General features: G+C 47.4%; 1 protein-coding gene across 1 annotated transcript in view; it reads right to left on the bottom strand.

Annotated features, from left to right (window-relative positions):
- The window catches only part of LOC107124811 (zinc finger protein 418-like), a 50,098-nt gene extending 32,053 nt beyond the window's left edge, over positions 1-18,045 (bottom strand). Inside the window, exons 1-5 of the mRNA XM_015428321.1 lie at positions 17,681-18,045; positions 15,812-15,863; positions 12,435-12,549; positions 5,170-5,295; positions 3,872-4,594 (exon numbers count right to left, since the gene is read on the bottom strand). Coding sequence (XP_015283807.1) covers positions 3,872-4,594; positions 5,170-5,295; positions 12,435-12,549; positions 15,812-15,863; positions 17,681-18,045 — 1,381 coding nt within the window. The remainder of the gene's footprint in view (positions 1-3,871; positions 4,595-5,169; positions 5,296-12,434; positions 12,550-15,811; positions 15,864-17,680) is intronic.
- Between the last annotated feature and the right edge of the window lie 2,890 nt (positions 18,046-20,935).

The following is a 20,935-nucleotide window of genomic DNA, read 5'->3' as shown; positions in this document are numbered from 1 at the left end:
ATTGGCCTGATCCAACATGGCTTCTCTTATGTTCTTCACTTCCTAATATCAACCATCCTTTAAGACACAGGTGTAAATTTAGGGATTACCCCGAGTTTGATGTGCTTTTACTTTTTTAAAAAATTAATAATTATACAATTCAACATAAAAGGTAAACATAAAGTTACTTCCTCTCATAAGAGGTCAGCTCATCGTTACCAGGTCCGTTTGGCTTTCATTGGCTCGCCTCTGGAATCACAGAAGCCATATTGCTTCCAAAAGGCCTGAAGGGACAACTTTCACCACTTCCAGAACCACCAGCAATTCAGCAGACTGGGCTGCAACATCTGGTGCTGGAAAGATTTCTTTTCCAGTAAAACAAATTCCTTTTTGTGAGTAAAGACACCCTTAATATATGCATATCCAGCAGAATATGCTTGCTTTGTTCCTAAGGCTTGGATGCTGCTGCCACCTGTATAAAAGACATTTTTAGACTGCCATGAGGGAAAGACTCAGCCTCCCCATTTCTGCAGGGAGATGGACTTTGGGAGTCTATTGCAGGGGTGAGAGGGTGGGTCATAAATACAAGAGACATCTTGAACACTCCTTTGCCCTGCCCACTGGGATCCAGCGAGGATGCAGTGCCCTGTGGCCTGATTCGGAGAGTGCCGAAGACGCAGGGATCGCAGTGTGAAAAAATATGTGCTGTTCTGCCACGAGATCCCTAAATTAAGTCAGGCATCATTCACGGCAGTGAGGGTCTGCTCTTCTCGAATGATTTTGAGTTCAGAGTTTGTGAAAACATGGGATGCAAAGAGCAGTGGCTGGTCTTCTCCCTAATGGTGGCTGGAGCCATTCTCAGTGGCTCATTGAAGAAGGTGTAATGTATCTGGAGGGTATCGTGTCTTTCAGATGGGCTTGTTTGGACCTCTTCAGCCCCTGAAGTTTTGGAGAACTGCTGAAGTGGGTGGAGTTTCTTTTTCTTGGTAGTTTTGTTCAGGGACAACAAAGGAGTTGTGCTTCAGGCCTGCTGAGCTTCGTTATCTACCCTGGTTTGGTGTAGTGGTTAAGAACAGTGGACTCTAATCTCGAGAAATGAGTTTGATTCCTCACTCCTCCACATGCAGCCAGCTGGGTGACCTTGAATCAGTCACGGTTCTCTCAGAGCTGTTCTCTCAAGAGATTGTAAGCTGCTCTGAGACTCCGAGTGAAGGGAGGGCTATAAATCCAACTCTTCTTCTTCTTCAGGTCAGGACCGATTCTCCGTTGCTCTAGGCTCCAAGCCCTCTTGCTCATGCCCAGTTCTCAAGGCCGACCCAGTGATCCAGCTGCCTTAGTTCCATCACCCTGCTGTAGTCTTCCAGCACTAATCCCTGGTCTTTTTCAGCACAGGGCCTGCTTCAGGCAGAGGCAAGACTTGCTATTGCCATCTCCATGAAGAACTCAACATCAATCAGCAAATGTGCTTTTCGGAGGCCAGCCTGAGCTGTTTGCTTCTCCTCTCAGTTCCATAGTAGCCTTCGGAACCGTCAGTAATTGTTTGGAGCTTCTGTTTTTCAGTAACAGTGATAAACATGAACCTTTTTTCAACTGGGTTTAAACTGTTTCTGGAGTCCTTCTTATGTGACACCATTTGTCACATAAGAAGGACGGCCAGAATGGTCATTGACTGTTAAAATAAAATTGATTGATTGATCATACCCATCGTTTTAAAGGGCATCTTATGTTTCTTCTTAAAACAGGTGCCCCACGATTGTGATTACCAAATTGGTACTGCTATTATCAAGCGGCAGCAGCTACTTGGATTAGAGATTGGCTGAACTTGGAAAATCGAAGAGCATTAAAACTAGAATGTCATGATTTATACATGGGACTCCATGCATATGTATGGTATAATAAAGAGAAAATACATCCCAATTTCCAAAACCATTAATTAAGAGGCCCACTGTTTAAGATATGGAAAAAAATAAAAGAAAAATTTTATAATAAAATTCCTAGATGGGTCTCTCTGTTAGAGGCATTTATTATGCCAACAATGATGACTAATGAGAAGATGCAACCATACAATAAGTTATTAGATAAAAACAATAATCTTAAAGATATAGAGACAATACAAGAAGATATTAAATTAACAATATGGGAGACAAACCAAAACAGGTGCCCCACGGGACAAAGTTTTTGACACGCTATGAAAATGTCATCCACCCTCAGGATTTCCTTCATCATCTTCTTTGCTGAACAAACCCTTTTCTTTCATCTTTCCACCTCCAAAGGAAAGGATGCCACAAATCTTTCCTGTCATAAATACTCTTTTCTGTAATAAATTCCTATAAATCAAAAGTACGTTAGCAGCTTACAGATATGTACCTAAACAGCATATTCAAGATTGCTACAACACAGACATTGACTCCAGATTTTCATGCAATGATTCAGAGCAAGAGGTGTCAGCTATCAAAGACCATTCAATAAAGGAAATGCTCTTCAATGTTTTAAGGATATTTGTATTTTGAGTAAAAAATAATATTGTTAATTGGGTTTCCTGTGTCCTTTCTGAACTTTATATCTCTGGCACACACGGCCCAGACCAACAAAGTGACATTTATGTCAGATCTGACCCTCGTAACAAATGAGTTCAACACCTCTGAGCTGAGAAGTTACATGGTGTGGGTTCTTTGATGCTCTTGAAGCAAGCCAGTCTGACTAAATCTCTTTCCGCACTCTGAACATTCAAACTGCTTCTCCTCTGTGTGGTTTCTAAGATGCTTTTGAAGACTGCTACTCTGACTGAATCTCTTCCCACACTCTGAGCATTCAAAAGGCTTTTCTCCTGTGTGAATTCTTATATGACTTTGAAGAGTGCTACTGCAACTGAATCTCTTCCCACACTCTGAGCATTCAAAAGGCTTTTCTCCTGTGTGAATTCTTATATGACTTTGAAGAGTGCTACTGCAACTGAATCTCTTCCCACACTCTGAGCATTCAAAAGGCTTTTCTCCTGTGTGAATTCTTATATGACTTTGAAGAGTGCTACTGCAACTGAATCTCTTCCCACACTCTGAGCATTCAAAAGGCTTTTCTCCTGTGTGAATTCTTATATGACTTTGAAGAGTGCTACTGCAACTGAATCTCTTCCCACACACTGAGCATTCAAATGGCTTCTCGTCTGTGTGGGTTCTTAGATGATTTTGAAGAGCACTACTGTGACTGAATCTCTTCCCACACTGTGAGCATTCAAAAGGCTTCTCCCCTGTATGGATTCTTAGATGACTTTGAAGATGGCCACTGCGACTGAATCTCTTCCCACACTGTGAGCATTCAAAAGGCCTCTCCCCTGTGTGTGTTCTTATATGATATTGAAGAGCACTACGGTGATTGAATCTCTTCCCACACTGTGAGCATTCAAAGGGCATCTCCGCTGTGTGGGTTCTTATATGATATTGAAGAGTGCTACTGTCTGTGAATCTCTTCCCACACTCTGAACATTCAAAAGGCTTCTCCCCTGTGTGGGTTCTTAGATGTCTTTGAAGAGAGCTACCCTGACTGAATCTCTTCCCACACACTGAGCATTCAAACGGCTTCTCCCCTGTGTGGGTTCTTAGATGATTTTGAAGCTGGCCACTGTGGCAGAATCTTTTCTCACACTCTGAGCATTCAAAAGGCTTCTCCCCTGTGTGGGTTCTTATATGTTTCTGAAGATGGCCACTCTGAGTGAAACCCTTCCCACATTTTGAGCATTGAAAAGGTTTCTCCCCTGTGTGGGTTCTTAGATGTTTTTGAAGAGTGCTGCTGTGACTGAATCTCTTCTCACATTCTGAGCATTCAAACGGCTTCTCCCCTGTGTGGGTTCTTAGATAGTTTTGAAGATGGCTACTCTGAATAAATCTCTTCCCACCCTCTGAGCATTTAAAAGTCTTCTTTCCTGTGTGGGTTCTTAGATGTTCTTGATGATGGCCACTGAGACGGAATGTCTTCCCACATTCTGAGCATTCAGAAGGCTTCTCCCCTCTATGGATACTTTGGTGCACAAGGAGCTGTGATCTGTATTTAAAATAGTTTCCACACCAAAAGCATTTACATGCATTCATTGCACTGTGCTTTGGAAAATGTTTATTACCTTTTCCTCCCATAGAGAACATCAGTCCACTCTCTGAGCAAATACATTTCTTCCCTCCTGAATAAATCCTTTGGTGTTGAATGAGGTCTGATTTCTCTGAGTATTTCTTGCCATAGTCTGAGTAGCGATATGGTTTCTCTCCTCCATGTATTCTTTGAAGTCCATGGAGCTCTGCTTTTCGAATCATGGTCTTTCCACACTCCAGCCATCGATGGGTCTTCTGTCTGCTGTGCACTCGTAAATGGACATTATACTGGGATTGATCTGAGAAGTTCATTCCACACACCAAGCACTTGCATGTTTCCTTCACCGTGTGAATTACTTCTTGGAAATCCCCCCCTTGGCAAGGAATGGGTTTACCTCCCTTCTGGATGATGTGGCGTCTTTTCTGCCTCTTACGTCCAACTTGGCTTCGGAAGTTTCCTCTCAAGTCCTCATTCTTCACTTCATCTGGCGATAGAGGATGCCGTTCCTCATCCTCATTCCTCTGATCATCCCCTGCTGGAATAAAGAAAGAGATCCTGTTAGAACGCACACAAGGAGTTCTGATCTGCACCTGAATTTCCATCTGCAATCCAAATATTACAGTACCTTCTTCCTGCTGTATGCTGAAATGTACAGTAATATATACTTTAAAAATAATGGGCATGGAAGAGGGGTCACTGGGGTTGTGGGGGGAGGTATTTGTGAATGTACTACATTGTGCAAGGGATTGGATTAGATGACCCTGGAGGTCCCTTCAAACACTATAATTCCATGATACATTAAGCCTCCTACACGAGAGATTCTTGGTTTGGACTGTTTATATGGCTTTTTAGGTGTGAAGTAAGGGATCTTGTTTGACTGAAGCTCCTTCCGCACTGCAATCAATTATATGGCTTCTCTCCTAAGGGAATTTGTGTTCATTCTCTGACTGAAGGTCTTTGCCAAGGCCACACTTTCATTTCCCCTGGAGTGGATTCTCTGGTTAGGATGGAGGCCTTTGTTCCTTCTCTTTTTGATTGACCTCTCTTCTTGGACTGGGATTTCACAGAAACCCCCTCCTCAGTAAGGAATGGGCTGATCCCTCCTCTTACCTGCTTGGCTTCCCTCCTGCCCCTGGGGTCCATCTCCATCTCCAAAGTGTCCTTCGGCATCTCCATTCTTGACTTTTTCCAAAGAGAACCCCTGGAACTCCCCAGCTGCCTCCTCTACATCTGCTGCTGGAATAAAGGAAGAGTGTCAATCATCACCCAGGCAAGACGCCAAGGCACCAGTCAAGCACTGCTCAGGAATGGGGGTGCATTTCTGTTATCAGATCATCTTTCCTCCCAAACTGAGATGCTGGTCACATCTTATCCCTGCTTGGCCCTCCCGTAGAGCTCTTTTTATATTCTATGTCTCTCCTCTCCCCAAACTTCCCATATATGTTTTAAAAGCATAAGAACATAAGAGAAGCCCATGTTGGATCAGGCCAGTGACCATGTGTGAACCAGAGGCTAAAAAACTGTGAGCTAGCTCACATTAACTCAGCTTAGAGGGAACACTGGCCAGGACACTAGAAGCCCTCCCATTGTTGACACCCCCCCCCAAAGCACCAGGAATATAGAGCATAACTTGCCCCAGACTGAGAGTCCCTATCTATACCTTGTGGCTAGTAGCCACTGATGGACCTCTGCTCCATATGTTTATCTAATTCCCTCTTGAAGCCTTCCATGCTTGTAGCCACCACCACGTCCTGTGGCAGTGAATTCCATGTGTGAATCACTCTTCGGGTGCAGAAGTACTTCCCTTTATCCATTCTAACCCGACTGCTCAGCAATTTCATTTAAGGGGAATGTGGCAGAATTATAAGCATGATGCGGCAGTTCTGTAAAGCAGCCTGAATTGTCTCAGGCCTCTCTGTTTGGTTCCCTCCCATAAAGCTTTGCAGGAGGCTCTTCAGCCTGGCAATGCACCCTGCACTCTGCTCCATAAGAACTCTATATTTCTCAGTTCCAGCCTCAAAGCCAAAGCATCTAGATATGAGGACCAGTGGCTCCAAGCTCCGGCCTGGACAGGGAGGGTGTTTTTAACCTAGGAATTCAATTACTCCGGCCAGAGTCTTCTGGCCAGAAAAGGGAGGAGTCTTGGTTTCGTTGGGACTATCCGATTTCTTGATTGACAGCTATCCTGGATTCTAAAGGTATTTAACACCAGTGTTTGAGATGCTATGGGCCCTCTGCCAACACTGTGGCCAGATGTTGCTAGAGTGGCCAGAATGCCTTCCCAAATAAATAATAATTCCTAAATGAATAATAAGTGCAATATTTGTTTATAAGTACTGGTTTTCCTTTCCCTTCTGTGAGATGAATACTGAAATTGCTACTTTCTTGGAAAGTGGTGCAGTACAATTTTCTTTCAATAAATCACAGAGACTTTGGAACAGGTTTTCTTCTCTCTCTCTCTCTCTGAAACTAGGGGGTTCCTGCTAGTTTCAACTCCCCTCTCCCGTCGAGCCAGGTGGGGACGGGATTCCTAGGAAAAGCTCCTGGTGAACTCTTAATTCCCCCAACAGGGACAAGTGGCAAAAAAACTGATCCCCACCACCACCACCCGTTCCCATTTGACTTGCCATGCTTTTTGGCTTTTGATTCTCTGCACTTAACTATTAAATACAAGAGGTTATCAAGAGATCCAGTCCTGCAACTGCACTGAGAGTTTCCTTCCAGTTGTCAACACAGCCAGGCGGAGATGTTTTTCAGCCTCCCCAAAATGCATGTTTTCCGGGGGGGGAGGAGAGAAGCCAGGAGCTCACCAAGTGAACCCCGCAGTTCAAAGTGGGCCCCCATGGTTTCTGAGAAAGTTGCTGTTTGTTGGGGGGGGGGGGGAGACATGTAATGACAGATTAGAAAACCAACCTTGCAGTGTAGGGCCACCTCTCTCAAGCTCAGAGACATTTTCTTGCTGTTTCTGAGCCGTTCTCTGCACCTTAGCTGGGCCTGTCTAAAGCACAGCCACATCTGAATCATCCAGACATTTCTGCCTTTCCTAGAAGCACAGAGACAGCCTGTCTCTCTGGAAAGAAGTGTATTTTGTTGCCAGCAAGAGAGAGCCAGAAGACTGATTATTGGGCCTTAAGGTCATTAATTTGCTACAGCAGAGTAGGGCCCTCTGGAAGCCCATCCCAGAGGAACACGCAGTGTCAAAGAGTCCAGATAAGACCCCAGAAGACTCTGTCCTGTTCCATCCTTCCAAAATACCTGGAATACACTGTGAACAGGCAGCGAGCGTGCAGTTATCCAGGTGTTCAACATGACCAGGGTGATGTAATGTAAATGTGGGGAAGTTAGTCTGGCAGACCCTTAGAGCAGCAGAGGGTTGTCATAGTTGTCAACCCTCTTCCCTGGGGAAAGGGGGAAATGGGGCTGGCCGGCCTCGGAGAAACTCGGGCATCGTGGCACGCTGAGTGGACAGGTATTCCTGGCTTTTCTGTGTGTGTTTGTGCTTTTCTTTGGCAGATGGGTTTCCTGCCTCAAGGGGCGGGGAAGGGACTTCGCCTTTGGGAAGGAGTCGGTCGCTTCCCTCTTGGGGAGACGGAAGGTGACTACAGTGCTTCCTCTATCCTGTTCTGGCTCAAACAAACTGTGCTTCAACGGAGAACCTGACTTTGTGTTACTGGGGCTGACAGTTTCAGTGGGAAACTCTTCAATAACACACCACAACAGAGGTTATTGTGTAATTTGCCGGAAGCCACTTACCCTTGGGTGGCAGTGTTAACTGGTGGGACTACCTGCAGCAGGCCACCCCTGTAAGGTAGAACAGCTCCACAGAAAGCACTCAAACCCATCTCCACCTAATAGGAAGACCTGAAGACATCCCGGGGACTGCTGTAGGAATGGTTAGATGTGCCTTTGGCCTCGTCCACCAGGGCTCTTCTCAGGTAAACCCCCCCTTTTCCTGGAATATCCAGTATCTAAGGAGAGTGCAGCCACTCAATAGCTACAGCTGAGCTCAGCCCCAGAAGGAGCTTATGAGCCCCCAGATCCCAGACCCCAGAAGGCCTCCCTCCCTCCTTACCCAGTGAACTTGAGAATTCCACCAACCCAAGAGTCGCTTAGAAATGAAGAGGAAAGGTCCCTTGGCATAACCATGAAGGATACTCACTTGCAGCTAGTTCATTTGGTAAGGAAATAGTCTCTTGAGATCTTCCTGAGAAACTCGCCAGCCATTCTTCAAACACAAGGACTTGGTCTGTCTCCACCATAGTCCTCTATACAGTCCGGGTTTTTTTTGCGGGGGGGGGGGGGACAACACTGGCCATGCTCAGCCATCACTTTCACTGCCACCCCAACCTCCTTGAGGCCCCCAGCGGGGGTGGGGGGGGGTAGCCAGGCAGTCCTCACAACCACATGCTGCTTTTCAATATTTCGATTCATGCATCATCCCAATGGCAGTAATTTGCACCTTTAACATAGAATCATAGAGTTGGGAGGGACCTCCAGGGTCCTCTAATCCAACCCCCTGCACAATGCAGGAAATTCACAAATACCTCCCCCTCCACACCCGCAGTGACCAGTGTTTCCCCGTATGTTCCCCAGAGAGCACTGCGATCAGGTTCCCAAAACGAAACCGCCTGGACCTCCCTGGCCCTAAGGACGTCAGGCAGATGGTAACCAGGATGAGGGCTTTTTTGTTTGTAGCTCCGTCCTACTGGAATGAGCTCCCTGCCGAGATCAGGGCCCTGCAGAACTTGTCACAGTTCCGCAGGGCCGTGAAAACAGAACTTTTCAGGCAGGCGTTCTGATAGGAGTGACGTTTTACCAGCAGTGCCCTGTTGCGAACTCCGATCCTATACGATCTAATGCGGCAGTACTGCCGAATGTGTCCCTAAACCTGAGCCTGCCTGGCAGGGAGGGCGGGGTAAAAGTGAAATAAATAAATAAATAAATAAATAAATAAATAAATAACCTCCAGAATCCCTGGCCAATCCGGCCTGGAGAAAAATTGCTTCCTGACCTCAAAGTGCCAAGCAGCATTTCCCTGGGCATGTAAGAAAGGGCCACAAGAGCTAAGCACTGAGGCAACCCTTCCTGCCCCTCCCTCTCATGATCTGCCAAAGTTCACACAATCAGCACTGCTGTCCGATGGCCATCTAGCCTCTGCTTGAACACCTCCAAAGAAGGAAAGCCCACCACCTCTCGAGGAGGCCTGTTCCACTGAGGTACTGCTCTAAATAAATAAATAAATAAATGACTGTCAGGTCTTCCTAATGTTTAGCCGAAAACTCTTCTGATTTAATTACAACAGATTGTGTCTGGTTTAACCTTCTGAGTCAACAGAAAACAACTCCGTATCATGCTCTGCATGACAGCCCTTCAAGTACTTGAAGATGGTTATCATATCACCTCTCAGTTGTCTCCTCTCCAGGCTAAACACACCCAGCTCCTTCAATCTTTCCTCATAAGACTTGTTCTCCAGACCCCTCACCATCTTTGTTGCCCTCCTCTGGACATGTTCCAGCTTCTTTATATACTTCTTAAATTGTGGTGCCCCAAACTAAACACAATATTCTAGGTGAGGTCTAACCAGAGCAAAGTAAAGTGGAACCATCACATCTGATGATCTGGACACTATACTTCTGTTGATACAGCCCAAAATCACATTTGCCTTTTTAGCAGCTGCATCACACTGCTGACTCATATTCACTGTATGGAATACTAAGACCTCTACATCCTTTTCGCACATACTACTGCCAAGACAAGTCTCCCCCAACCTATAATTATGCATTTGATTTTTCCAACCTAAATGCGGGACTTTACATTTATCCCAATTGAAATTCATTTTATTTGTTTTAGCCCCGTTTTCCAGCCTGTCAAGATCATCCTGTATCCTGACTCTGTCTTCTACCATATTTACTACCCCTCCCAAATTAGGATCATCTGCAAATTTAATAAGCATTTCCTCTATTCCTTCATCCAAATAATTGATAAAGATGTTGAACAAAACAGGTCCTAGGACAGATCCTTGAGGCACTCCACTTGTCACTCCTCTCCAAGAAGATGAGGAACCATTTACAAGCACTTTTTGGGTGTGATCTGTCGACCAGTTACAGATCCACCTAACAGTCATAGGATCCAAGCACATTGTCCCAATTTGTCAACAAGAATATTATGTGGACCCTTATCAAAACCCTTACTGAAATCAAGATAAACTATGTCTACAGCATTCCCCTGATCCAGCAAGGTAATAACTTTCTCAAAAAGAGAGCTAAGGTTAATCTGACATGACTTGTTCTTGAGAAACCCATGATGGCTCTTAGTAATCAGAGTGTCCTTTCTAAATGCTCAAGGACTGTCTGTTTGATGATTTGTTCTAAAACTTTCCCAAGTATAGATGTCAAGCTGATGGGTAAGTAGTTACCCAGATCCTCCTTTTTCCCCTTCTTGAAGATGGGGACAACATTTGCCCACCTCCAATCTTCAGTTCTCCAAGAATTCTCAAAAATAATGGACAGAGGCTCAGAAATGACATCTGTGAGTTCTTTTAGTACCCTTGGATGCAGTTCATCTGACCCCGAGGACATAGTCTCATTTAAAGAAACTAGGTGTTTATGTACTACCCTTATGCTGATCCTAGGCTGCAGCTCCCTTCCTGTTCTGTTTTTGCCATATTGAGCACCATTTCCCTTGCAAGACAAGACTGAGGAAAAGTAGGAATTGAGGATTTCTGCCCTCTCTTCATCACCTGTAACAATGTCATTTTCCTGTCCCCGCAATGGGCCTACCATGTCCTTGCTCTTTTTCTTACTTTGAACATAAGAAAAGAAAGCTTTTTTGTTGTTTTTAGCATCTCTTGCTAGCTTTGGGCTTTCCTAACTCTCTCTCTACAAGCACTGGTTATTTGTTTCTATTCTTCCTTGGTTATGAGGCCCTCCTTCCACGTTCTGAATGAGTCTCTTCTATTTCACAAGTCTTTAGAAAGCTGTTTATGGAGCCACCTTGGCTTCTTTAGGCTTCTCCCATTTTTCCTTCTCATAGGAATCGTTCGTGGTTGTGCCTTCAGTATATCACTTGTGAGAAACTCCGATCCTGCTTGAACTCCCTTCTCCTTAAGTATTTCTGACCATGGGATTCTATCCAGCATAACTTTAATGTTGTCAATTTTGCTTTCCTGAAGTCCAGCCTATATGTCTGACTACGTATAGCATTTACCTTCCCCAGGACTCTAAATTCCAAAATTACATGGTCACTACTACTCAGGGTGCCCACTCCGTTCACCTCATCAACCAGTTCTTCCCTGTTCATAAGAATCAAGTCCAAGATAGCAGGTCCCCTTGTTTCCCTCTCCACTTTCTGGGAAATGAAGTTGTCAGGAAGACAAGTCAGGAATTTATTGGACCTTTCATTTTTAGCAGAGATCTTACCCAGAGAGGCCACGCTCCCATAGTTCTCCAGCATGACGTCCCTGTAGAGAGCTCTTTGGCCAGGAGCCAGCAAGGCCCACTCGGCCTCAGTGAAATACACGGCCACCTCCTCAAAGGAAAAGGGAGCCTGAAAGGAGAAGCAGATTCCCTCGTCAGAGATCCGTTCAGGCAGAGACTACACTCTCCACAGGGGCATTCTGGGAGGGTGCAGGAGGTAGAGTTGAGCATACGTAAAGAGAGTGGGGTTCAGAGCTTGTCTCTCCTCGGTCAGCAGGACCCAAATCCTCCCTTGAGAAAGGAGAGGGGACCTGACTGTGCCGCAATCTTCCCTCCCTCTACCTGGACCAGAGATGAAGCAGCCGTTTCCACTCCTCTGAAAAGACGACAGGTTGACAACATCTCTTCACTGCCTGCAAGGGAGGCAAAATTGGAAGAATAAACGTTAACCTCAAGTTACTATTTTGTTTGCTTCTTTGAATTCTGCATCACCCACTCCTATTCCCAGGATCATGACACCTTGTCTTCTTTTACACTCAAGAAAATTTGTACTGGTTTTTAGTAAGGGGTCGGAGAGGTGGAAGAGAAGCATCAGCTACCCATGAGCTCGGCCATGGCCATCCAGGTCTGGGGAATGTGGACCTTCCATTTATTCACCATGGCTAATACCTGCACCCAGATTTCACTTCCTTTCCTTTCCTGAGCCACCTTGAGACCCTCTAATGGAAGGAAGGGGAGAGATGCATATTTTAATTGATGTAAATAAGAATGGAATTGCCCTCCATGAATCTTAATTCCCTTTTATGTAAACTGGCCATCACGACATCCTATGGCACTCTGTGTCCCAGAAGCCCATTCTATGTAGTCTTCAAAAGCATTCCCCTTTTCTCCTGTCTTGAACCTTCTTCCTAACAACTCAACTAGGTCCCCTGATCCCATTTAGGCAAGAGGCACCCTTACCACTTGACAGGGCATCTTGGGCAACCTCCTGGGCCTGCGCCCTCTGACTTTCCTCTGACGGAGCTCCTTCTGCCTCAGAGAGCTTCGCTTCCATCTTCACGGATCGTTCCCACATCTGAAACAACAACAGAGGCAGGTAAGAGAAGGAATGGAAATATCTAGTGGAATATCTACAGGTAGAAATGTTTAAGAAAAAAGTGGGAAGAATACATGGAGGAATTATACTAAGGAGATGAAAGGATGCCAGATTCCTTTCCAGAAAAATCTTTTGAAGCAGAACCAACGGTTTAAGAAAGTAAAGGGGAAACTGCACTGAGAGCAATGGGGAGAAACAGATCACCAGGGGTAGATGGGATATCAATAGAACTATTCCAAGGCACAGAAAAGGAGTCCTTCAAATTCTTAACAAGAATATGCTACCAAAGATAGAAAACAAAACAATGGCCCACAGTCTGGTAACACTCACTTTACATTGCTATTCTGACAAAAGGAGACATCAAAGACTGCAGCAACTACTGGACCTTCGCATTGATTTCTCAAGTCAAGTCAAATACCTTTTATTGGCATACAATATTAAAAGCAATTCCCAATATTAATACAATCCAATAGACATTAGAAAATAGATAGTCGTGGTAAACCATTCCAAGGATATATCAGGCCTATAACATAACTCCAGTTGGCATTGATTTCTCATGGAAGTAAAGTGATACTCAAAATCTTACAACAAAGACTGTTACCATACTGAAGCTGGATTCAGAAAAGGACAAAGTACTTGAGATCTTATCTCAAATTTAGGTTGGTTACTGAAGCATACGAGATAATTTTAGAAGAAAACCAGCTTGTGTTTCATAGATTACAGCAAAGCTTTGGACTGTGTGGATCATGAAAAGCTATTGCTGGTTTTAAAAGAAATGAGTCTGCCACAAGAACTGTGCATTGATGCGCAACCTGTACTCTGAAGAAGAGACCAGTCAATTCAATTCAATTCAAATACCTTTTATTGGCATACAATATTAAAAGCAATCTTAGGACAGAAGATGGAAAAACAGAATGGTTTCCAAACTGGCATATGTCTCAGACCACGATGTATTTTATCTCCCTTTCTCTTCAATCTATATATAGAACATATCATAAGGAAAGGTGGATTTGATTTAGATGAAGGAGGAGTGAAAACTGGCGGAAGGAACAGTAACTATTTGAGATATGCAGTTGACAGCAGAGAATAGTGAAATCTTGAAACAACTACCAATGTAGGTTAAAGCAGAAAGCGCTAAAGCAGGATTACAGTTGAACATCAAGAAGACAAAAGTAATGACTAGTCTGGAATTTCAGAAATTTAGGGTTAATGATGAAGAAATTGCTCGAGATTTTCTGTTCCTTGGCTCCATCATCAACCAAACGGGAGACAGGAAGCAAAAACTCAGGAGACTGAGGCTGGGAAGGGCAGCCCAGAAGGAGCTTAAAAAAGATTCTCCAGTGTGAGGATGTGTCACTGGTGACCAAGATTCAGTTAATTCATGCCCCAGTAGTTCCGATTACTACATGTAGGGGGGAAGGAGAACAAGGATTGGATTTATATCCTGCCCTTTACTCGGCGTCTGAGAGCAGCTTTCCTTCCCTCCCTCTCCCCACAGCAGACACCCCGTGAGGTAGATGGGGCTGAGAGAACTCTGAGAAAACTGCTCTTGAGAGAACAGCTACTGACCCAGGGTCACCCAGCCAGCTGCATGTTGAGGCGTGGGGAATCAAGCACAGTTCTCCAGATTAGAGTCTGCCGCTCTTAACGACTACACCAAACCAGCTCCTAGTTGTGGTATTGGAGGAGAGTTTTTATGGACACCGTGGACCACCAAAGAGACAAATCAGTGGGTTCTAGATCAAATCAAACCTCAACTCTCCCTAGAAGCTAAAATGACTAAAATTAGACTACTGTACTTTGGTGACATTAAGAAAAGACAAGAGTCACTGGCAAAGATAATAATGTTAGGAAAAGTTGAAAGCAGGAAAAGAAGACCAAACATGGGATGGATGGACTCAATCAAGGAAGCCATGGCCCTCAGTTTGTAAGACCCAAGGAAGGCTCTTAACGGTAGGACATTTTGGAGGACATTAATTTACAGGGTCGCCATAAGTCGGAAGCAAAGTGATGGCAGTCAACACGCACACACACAGAAATACCTGACAGGAAGCCTTAGGATAAGGTCACTGCTTGAACTGAGTGCATGAAAACCCCTCACCTGCTCTGCCTGCCTCTTCTCCTCTGCCTGACTCAGGAGGAAACCTTCGGCCAGGGCCACCGCCTGGGAACTGGTCTCTGGCCCGCACCCTCTGACCCAGCACTGCATGTCCTGGGGCAGAATGGCCAAGAACTGCTCCAGGATCACCAGGTCCAGGATCTGCCTCTTGGTGTTCCTCTCCGGCTTCAGCCAGTGGTTGCAAAGTCCATGGAGCCGGCTGCAAACCTCTCGGGGCCCATCTGCCTCGTGGTAACAGAACTGCCGGAAGCGTCGGCTGCATACATTTGTGCTCACAGTGTCCTGAGCCAAGGTCTCTGGCAGAGCTCTTTCCCAGAATTCAGCACCACTCCCTTTTCTCAATCTCTTGCCAGTTCCAGGGCCTTCTGGGTCCTCCTCTTCCATCCCCTTTCCCTTTCTCTTGGGTTGCCTCTGACTGTGGAAAGACACTCTTATTCACTTGCCTATGAAGAAGGAAAGATATCAAAAAGGCAGAAAGAAACCAAAAGAGAGCTGAGTTATATCAGTGACCTGGTCAAGACAGACCTAAGTGGATCAGAAGGAGTGTCTGTGTTGTAGTTTGTGGGTCAGGATTAAGGTCATTGAGTTATGTTAAGTATCAAGCTTTTTAGGTTATGCTTCTTTGGTCCTTCAGGAAAGAAAAACATCTCTATTGGGCTCTTTAAAATTCTTTGGTGGATGTTATGAGGGCCTCCAGTACCTGGGGACCATTCTGTTTAATGGGTGCAACTCTAGGTAAACTGGATCCCGGGACAAAGCAACTGGTAAGGGCTTAACCACTGCAGGGAGCTCCTCCACAGGCCAGGAGGGCTGGTCAAGAGCTCTGCCCAAGCAGCCAGCCAAGGGGACGGGGCAGAGGGGCCTCTCCCAGTCAGGGCACACAGGGGCTGCTGGGGGGCAAACAGGAGCAGGAGGAGGAGGCAAGGATGGGGCAGAGGTCCTCAACTGCTTCCTGGCTGCTGTGGTTCATTGGCTAAGAGTGAACAAGTTGAAACTGAACTGCCACAGTGACATGGAGACTACACTTGATCAATGCCCTGTACCTTACATAAAACCAATTCAGAAACTCCAGCTGGCGCAGAATGCCAGGCCTCAGCCATTATTAGGGGCTAGATGACTCACTGCCCTTCCACAGTCCCTCCGCTGGCTGGCCTGTCCACCGGCCTTCTCCGCTCTGGCCCCCATGAATGGTCTGTCTGAGGGGGTCAGGAAGGCACCCACTCGCCTGCCTTTCCACAGACGAAGCAAAACTGAATTATCTAAGAGGGCTTTTCTAAGCAAACAATGGGGTAGCACTGGACAAAAGGCTTTGCAAGGTTACTTGGGTACCTCTTTAGGAAACAGGGTCTGAATGACTGTGTTTAGTTTGCTGTAAGTAGGATCCTACTATGCCACGTTAACATTTATGCTTTCCTTCAACACCGTTTCTTAGATTCCTGCTACCCCCAGGGGCTGTAATTCCACTCTGGGGCTTGTTGTTCCAGTTCCAGAACTCTCCAGCTACCCCCAGGAGCTGTCATTCCACTCTGGGGTCCATCATTCCATTCCCAGAATACTCCTGCTACTGAGGCGGTGTCATTCCACTCCGTGGTCTCTCATTCTAGTCACAGAACACTCCGTCTTGCTACCCACAGGGGCTTCCATTCCTCTCTGGGGGTTGTCATTCCCGTCCAAGACCACTCCTGCTATATTCAGGGGCTGTCATTCCAACCTGGGTCCTGTCATTCCAGTCCCAGAGTAGTCTATTTGGGCCCAGAGACCCTTATGGAAAATCCATTCCGCATTTTCTTTGCAACTCTATTTGTACTGCAGTGTATTTCAATGGAGCCCATGGAAGTCAATTGGCATTCCCGGCATTTCCAATGGGCCTTCAAGTGTTTCCCATTGTTCCCAGTGGGCAATCCTGTCCTTCCTTTTAGTACATCCCCTTTCAGACCCTGCCGGGAGGGGCTCCAACCCGACTAACAAAGGAAAACATCCCTCAGAAGATCACCCCCCCCACACACACACACACACACACACACGGGAGAGCAGACCGTCTGTCTTCCCAGACTGCCATGATGACTTACTCGAGAGGAAACCTTCCCAGGGTCCGGCTGCAAATATTTTTCTTGGCTGTTACACACACGCGCGCATGCACGCACCCCCCCCAAGCCCTCCCTGTTCTCCTTTTCCCCTTGCAGAAGCAACCGCTTCCACCCACACCCACCCCTTTCTCAGCCTCTCTAGCCAAGAGCTCGGCTGCTTTAACCCTTTCAGAGGTGCAGGCCCAGGAAAGAGGAGGCTTCTCTTCCCGCCCTCCCCGCAGAGAGCAGCGCCCAGACCCCCCACCCCACCCCGGCTGGACTTCGGCTGGCTCCTGAAAAGTACGCAGACGGACGAGTGATTTCAGCTTAGCGTACTTTATTAGATCAGGAACAAGACAAAGTAACCAGCTCGCAGGCTGGTTTATATGTGCAACAACCCCACACCCAAAACACACCCACACACAAGTGATTGGCTATTTACAGTGGCCAAGAGTTCCATAGGCTCTCGGCCGGGAGCCTAGCCTGCCGATAGGTGCCGGCTAGGATCCGCTTGTCCCATTGTTCCAGAGAGCAAAGCTCGGCTGCTTCGCATGACCGCGTGGTGAAATGGCCACGCACGTGGTCTGAGATGGATACATTACATCCCTCCCCCCTCGGTCCAAAAGACACCCACACACAAAGAGTCTCCCCATCACCACCAGCAAGTCCAATTGTCCACGGAAGTCCTGAAACTGCACCAACTTGCCCCAGCCCTAAACCGCCACAGGGTTCTTGTTAAAGTCCCGTAACTTAAACCCCTGTGGCTTACGCAGAGGGGGTCCCCCGTGGGCAGAGCGAGCACAGCGTTTCCTCCGAAATTATGGAATAAGAAGAGCCAGTGTCTATTTCCATGCTGCAGGGGGACCCCTCAATAAGCACCATCAGGTGCACCTTATTTGGGCTATAGGGGGGGCAAGTTACATACCTGGTGCGGCTGGGGGTGGGCTGAGAGGGTATGCAAGTCCGTGTGTTGATCCGAGGTCTGGTGGGTCGAAGTCTTCTGTGGTGGTCGTCAGGAGCAGCAGACCCTGGCGATGTGGCCCAGCTTGTTGCAGGAGCGGCAGACGGCGTCCCGGAACCGGCAACCGCGGCGTTGGTGCGCTTCCCCACAGCTGGCGCATTGGGATGGTGCCGAGGGGGCTTTGGCCGATTGTGCTCCCCCGGGACGATGCTGCCGGGAGGGACGGCGGCGGACCTGGAGCATTTCATCGTTCTCGGAGTCGTCTGACTCGAGCGTTGCTTGAGTGCGATGGACTGCCCGCACGCGGTGGTCTTGGTGCGCCTTCTCATAGGCCGCTGCCTCCCTGAGCACCTTGTCTAGGTCCAGGTCGTCCTGGCTAACCAGTTTCCTCCAGAGTTTGGGTTCCCGGAGACCCCAAAGGAACTGGTTTAGCAAGGCGTCCGCCAGGTGGGGAAATGAACACCTGGTGGCCGCCTGCCGGAGCCCGACCAAGAACTCAGAGGCCGGCTCGTCCGGCCCCTGGACCCGCGCAAAGAAGTCCATGCGCTCAGCAAACTTTCTGGGCTTTGGTGAAAGGTGGTCGGTCAGTGCTTTCACCAGCACCACATAGGACTCGTCCTTGGTCTGCTTAGGTGCAATGAGGTCCTTAAGCAGCAGGACGGTGTCTATGCCACAGGACCGGAGAAGATGGGCCTTTTTCTTACCCGGGTCTACGATGTTGTAGCAGTGGAAGTAGCTCTCCAGGATCTTGAGCCAGGTCTCCCACTGTGCGGGGCGGGAGATGTCGAAAGGGGCGATCGCCATTGTACTGCTACACGTGGTGAGGGTAGCTCAGGAGCGGAGGCTAGAGCGAGGCAGGAAGCACTGCTGCTCTCGGGGTCAGCAGAGCGAGGTACAGAGCGGAGCGGTGAGCGGCTACCGGAGAACCAGGGTGCGAAGCAGAGCGGCTTGCAGCAGTCGTTGGGGCTCGATGAGGTGCTTGATCTTTGTCCAGGTGGTTGTTCATGGGAGTTAGAATCCCACCTTCGTCACCAGTGAAAAGTACACAGACGGACCAGTGATTTCAGCTTAGCCTCAGGAACAAGACAAAGTAACCAGCTCGCAGGCTGGTTTGTGCAACAACCCCCGCACCCAAAACACACCCCCACACACCTGATTGGCTATTTACAGTGGCCAGTTCCGACCTAGTGGTGAAATGGCCACTATACATTACAGCTCCCCTCAGAGGCACCCCCCCCCCCATGCAGCTCAGTGAGATTCCTCTGGAGTAACTCTGCACAGGGCTGCGCTCCCCGGGCACTGGGATCGCCTTGGAAATCCGGGTTCTTGCAACGTCTTTCCTGATTCTCAAAACGGGACTCTTTTGAGGTCTAAGGAAACTTTCCCCCCCCCTTCCCTCCTTGCAGGCAATTCTCAGCGGGGCTGCTTCTTCTTTGGTGGGAGGGGACTCATGGGTGGTAGTACCAGCACCAGAACGGGGGAGGGTGTTCTGCCAAGTCCCGAGGGGGAATTGGGGGAGGGCGACTTTGGATATGACTCCTGCCCCCTCCCTTTAGTAAAGGAGGAAAAAGCCCTGGTGGGGCGGGTGTTTCCCCTTCTGCCTGGGGCGCAGTTTCCTTCCGAGGGGACCCCGACTGCTGCAGCAGGGCAGGATTCAAGGGAGCCCTCTTCCCTGGACGGGGTGGGGCTCTGCCTGCTCGAAGGACCCCCCCATCCCTCTTCTCAGGAGCAGCTTCTCCTCCTGGGAGAGGAGGTGCCTGCAGTTTCAAGCAGGCAGACTCGCTCCCCTCCATCACCAGGGCAAACGAACTCTTGAGTTTCACACTCCTTAATTACTCGCAGCATTCCACAATTAAGAAGGAGAAGAGATTGGATTTACACCCTGCCCTTCACTACCTAAAGGAGTCTCAGAGCTGCTGACAAACTCCTTTCCCTTCCCCTCCCCACAACAGACACTCTGTGAGGTCGGTGGGGCTGAGAGAGCTCTGACCCAAACTGCTCCTTTTCAAGGACAGCTCTGACAGAACTATGGCTTACCCAAGGTCAGCCAGCAGGTGCAAGTGGAGGAGTGGGGAATCAAACCCGGTTCTCCCAGATTAGAGTCCACACTTAACCACTACACCAAACTGGCTACATCTGCCCATCAATCTCCGATTTTGAAATTCCTTCACTTATGTTTTCCTCTGGAATTAAACCCAGACAGATGGTAACCATATAAACTAAGCTTTTTTATTCTTCTTTGGTCCTTGAATCTGTTGAGCATCTTCATTATGCTAATTAACTGCTCGCCCTCTACCTATGTGTATGGACTGGTAATTTCCACTGTATCTAAAGAAGTGTGCCTTCACATAAAGGCCGCCTACAGCGAGGAATAGTCAAATATAAGCAGTAATTGGGGAGCTCTCCATATGGAAGAATGCCAACAAATTGAGTAGAGCAAACAGGTCATGCTCCACAGAGTGCACTGTTATAATCGTACTTAAATAGAGGTTTCGTAATCATTCTCATGGCTTTCTGTCTGGTAACTGAATAAAGGGAATCCAGGGAAAGATTGAGGAACTGTAGTAACTTCTCGACAAGTTTAACCCAATGGGAAACATAGGAGTCCTCTCTAAGTTTATGTATCCCTCTTGGATGTCAGTGTGGATAATTTTAACTGCAAGGGGAAAAGTCTTCAACCAGGCCTGAGTTTCAAGAGGGTTCACCTAATTCAGCTTCAAGGGCTACCCCAGCTACACAGTTCATAATTCTGCAGATGGAACACAGGATTTAAGAAGAACTGAATCGAAGGACTCCCCTGTTTTGTCATTCCAGATACCAGCGCCATATAAACTCTGCACAGCCACCTTTGCGTGAAACAGTTTGATGTTGGCTGCGATACACTGAGGCTCAGATGAAGAAAAGAAACCACGGATGATACTGGATGCTGCTGTAGCCAATCTTTTAACATGAGCACCTTGCACTACTGATCAAGTTCCTCTCTGGTCAAAGCAGACCCCAAAGTATTTAAAATGGGGGACCTCCTCAATATCCTCCGGTGAATCTGTCTAATCCCCCCCCCCTGAGTGAGTGGCCATCACTACATCCTCTGGCCCGGAGTCCCAGAAGTGTGCTCTGTATTGTGTGTAGCGGTATTTCCTTTCCCCCCATGTCCTAAATCTTCAACCCAACAACTTCACTATGTCCGCCAATCCCATCCGGGAATGAGGCACCCTTACC

This window comes from Gekko japonicus, unplaced genomic scaffold (genome assembly GCF_001447785.1).
Source record: "Gekko japonicus isolate JY-2015 unplaced genomic scaffold, Gekko_japonicus_V1.1 scaffold3468, whole genome shotgun sequence".
Taxonomy (NCBI): Eukaryota; Metazoa; Chordata; class Lepidosauria; order Squamata; family Gekkonidae; genus Gekko; species Gekko japonicus.
The sequence above is the reverse complement of the archived record's forward strand: the minus strand, read 5'-3'. Positions and strand labels throughout refer to the sequence as shown.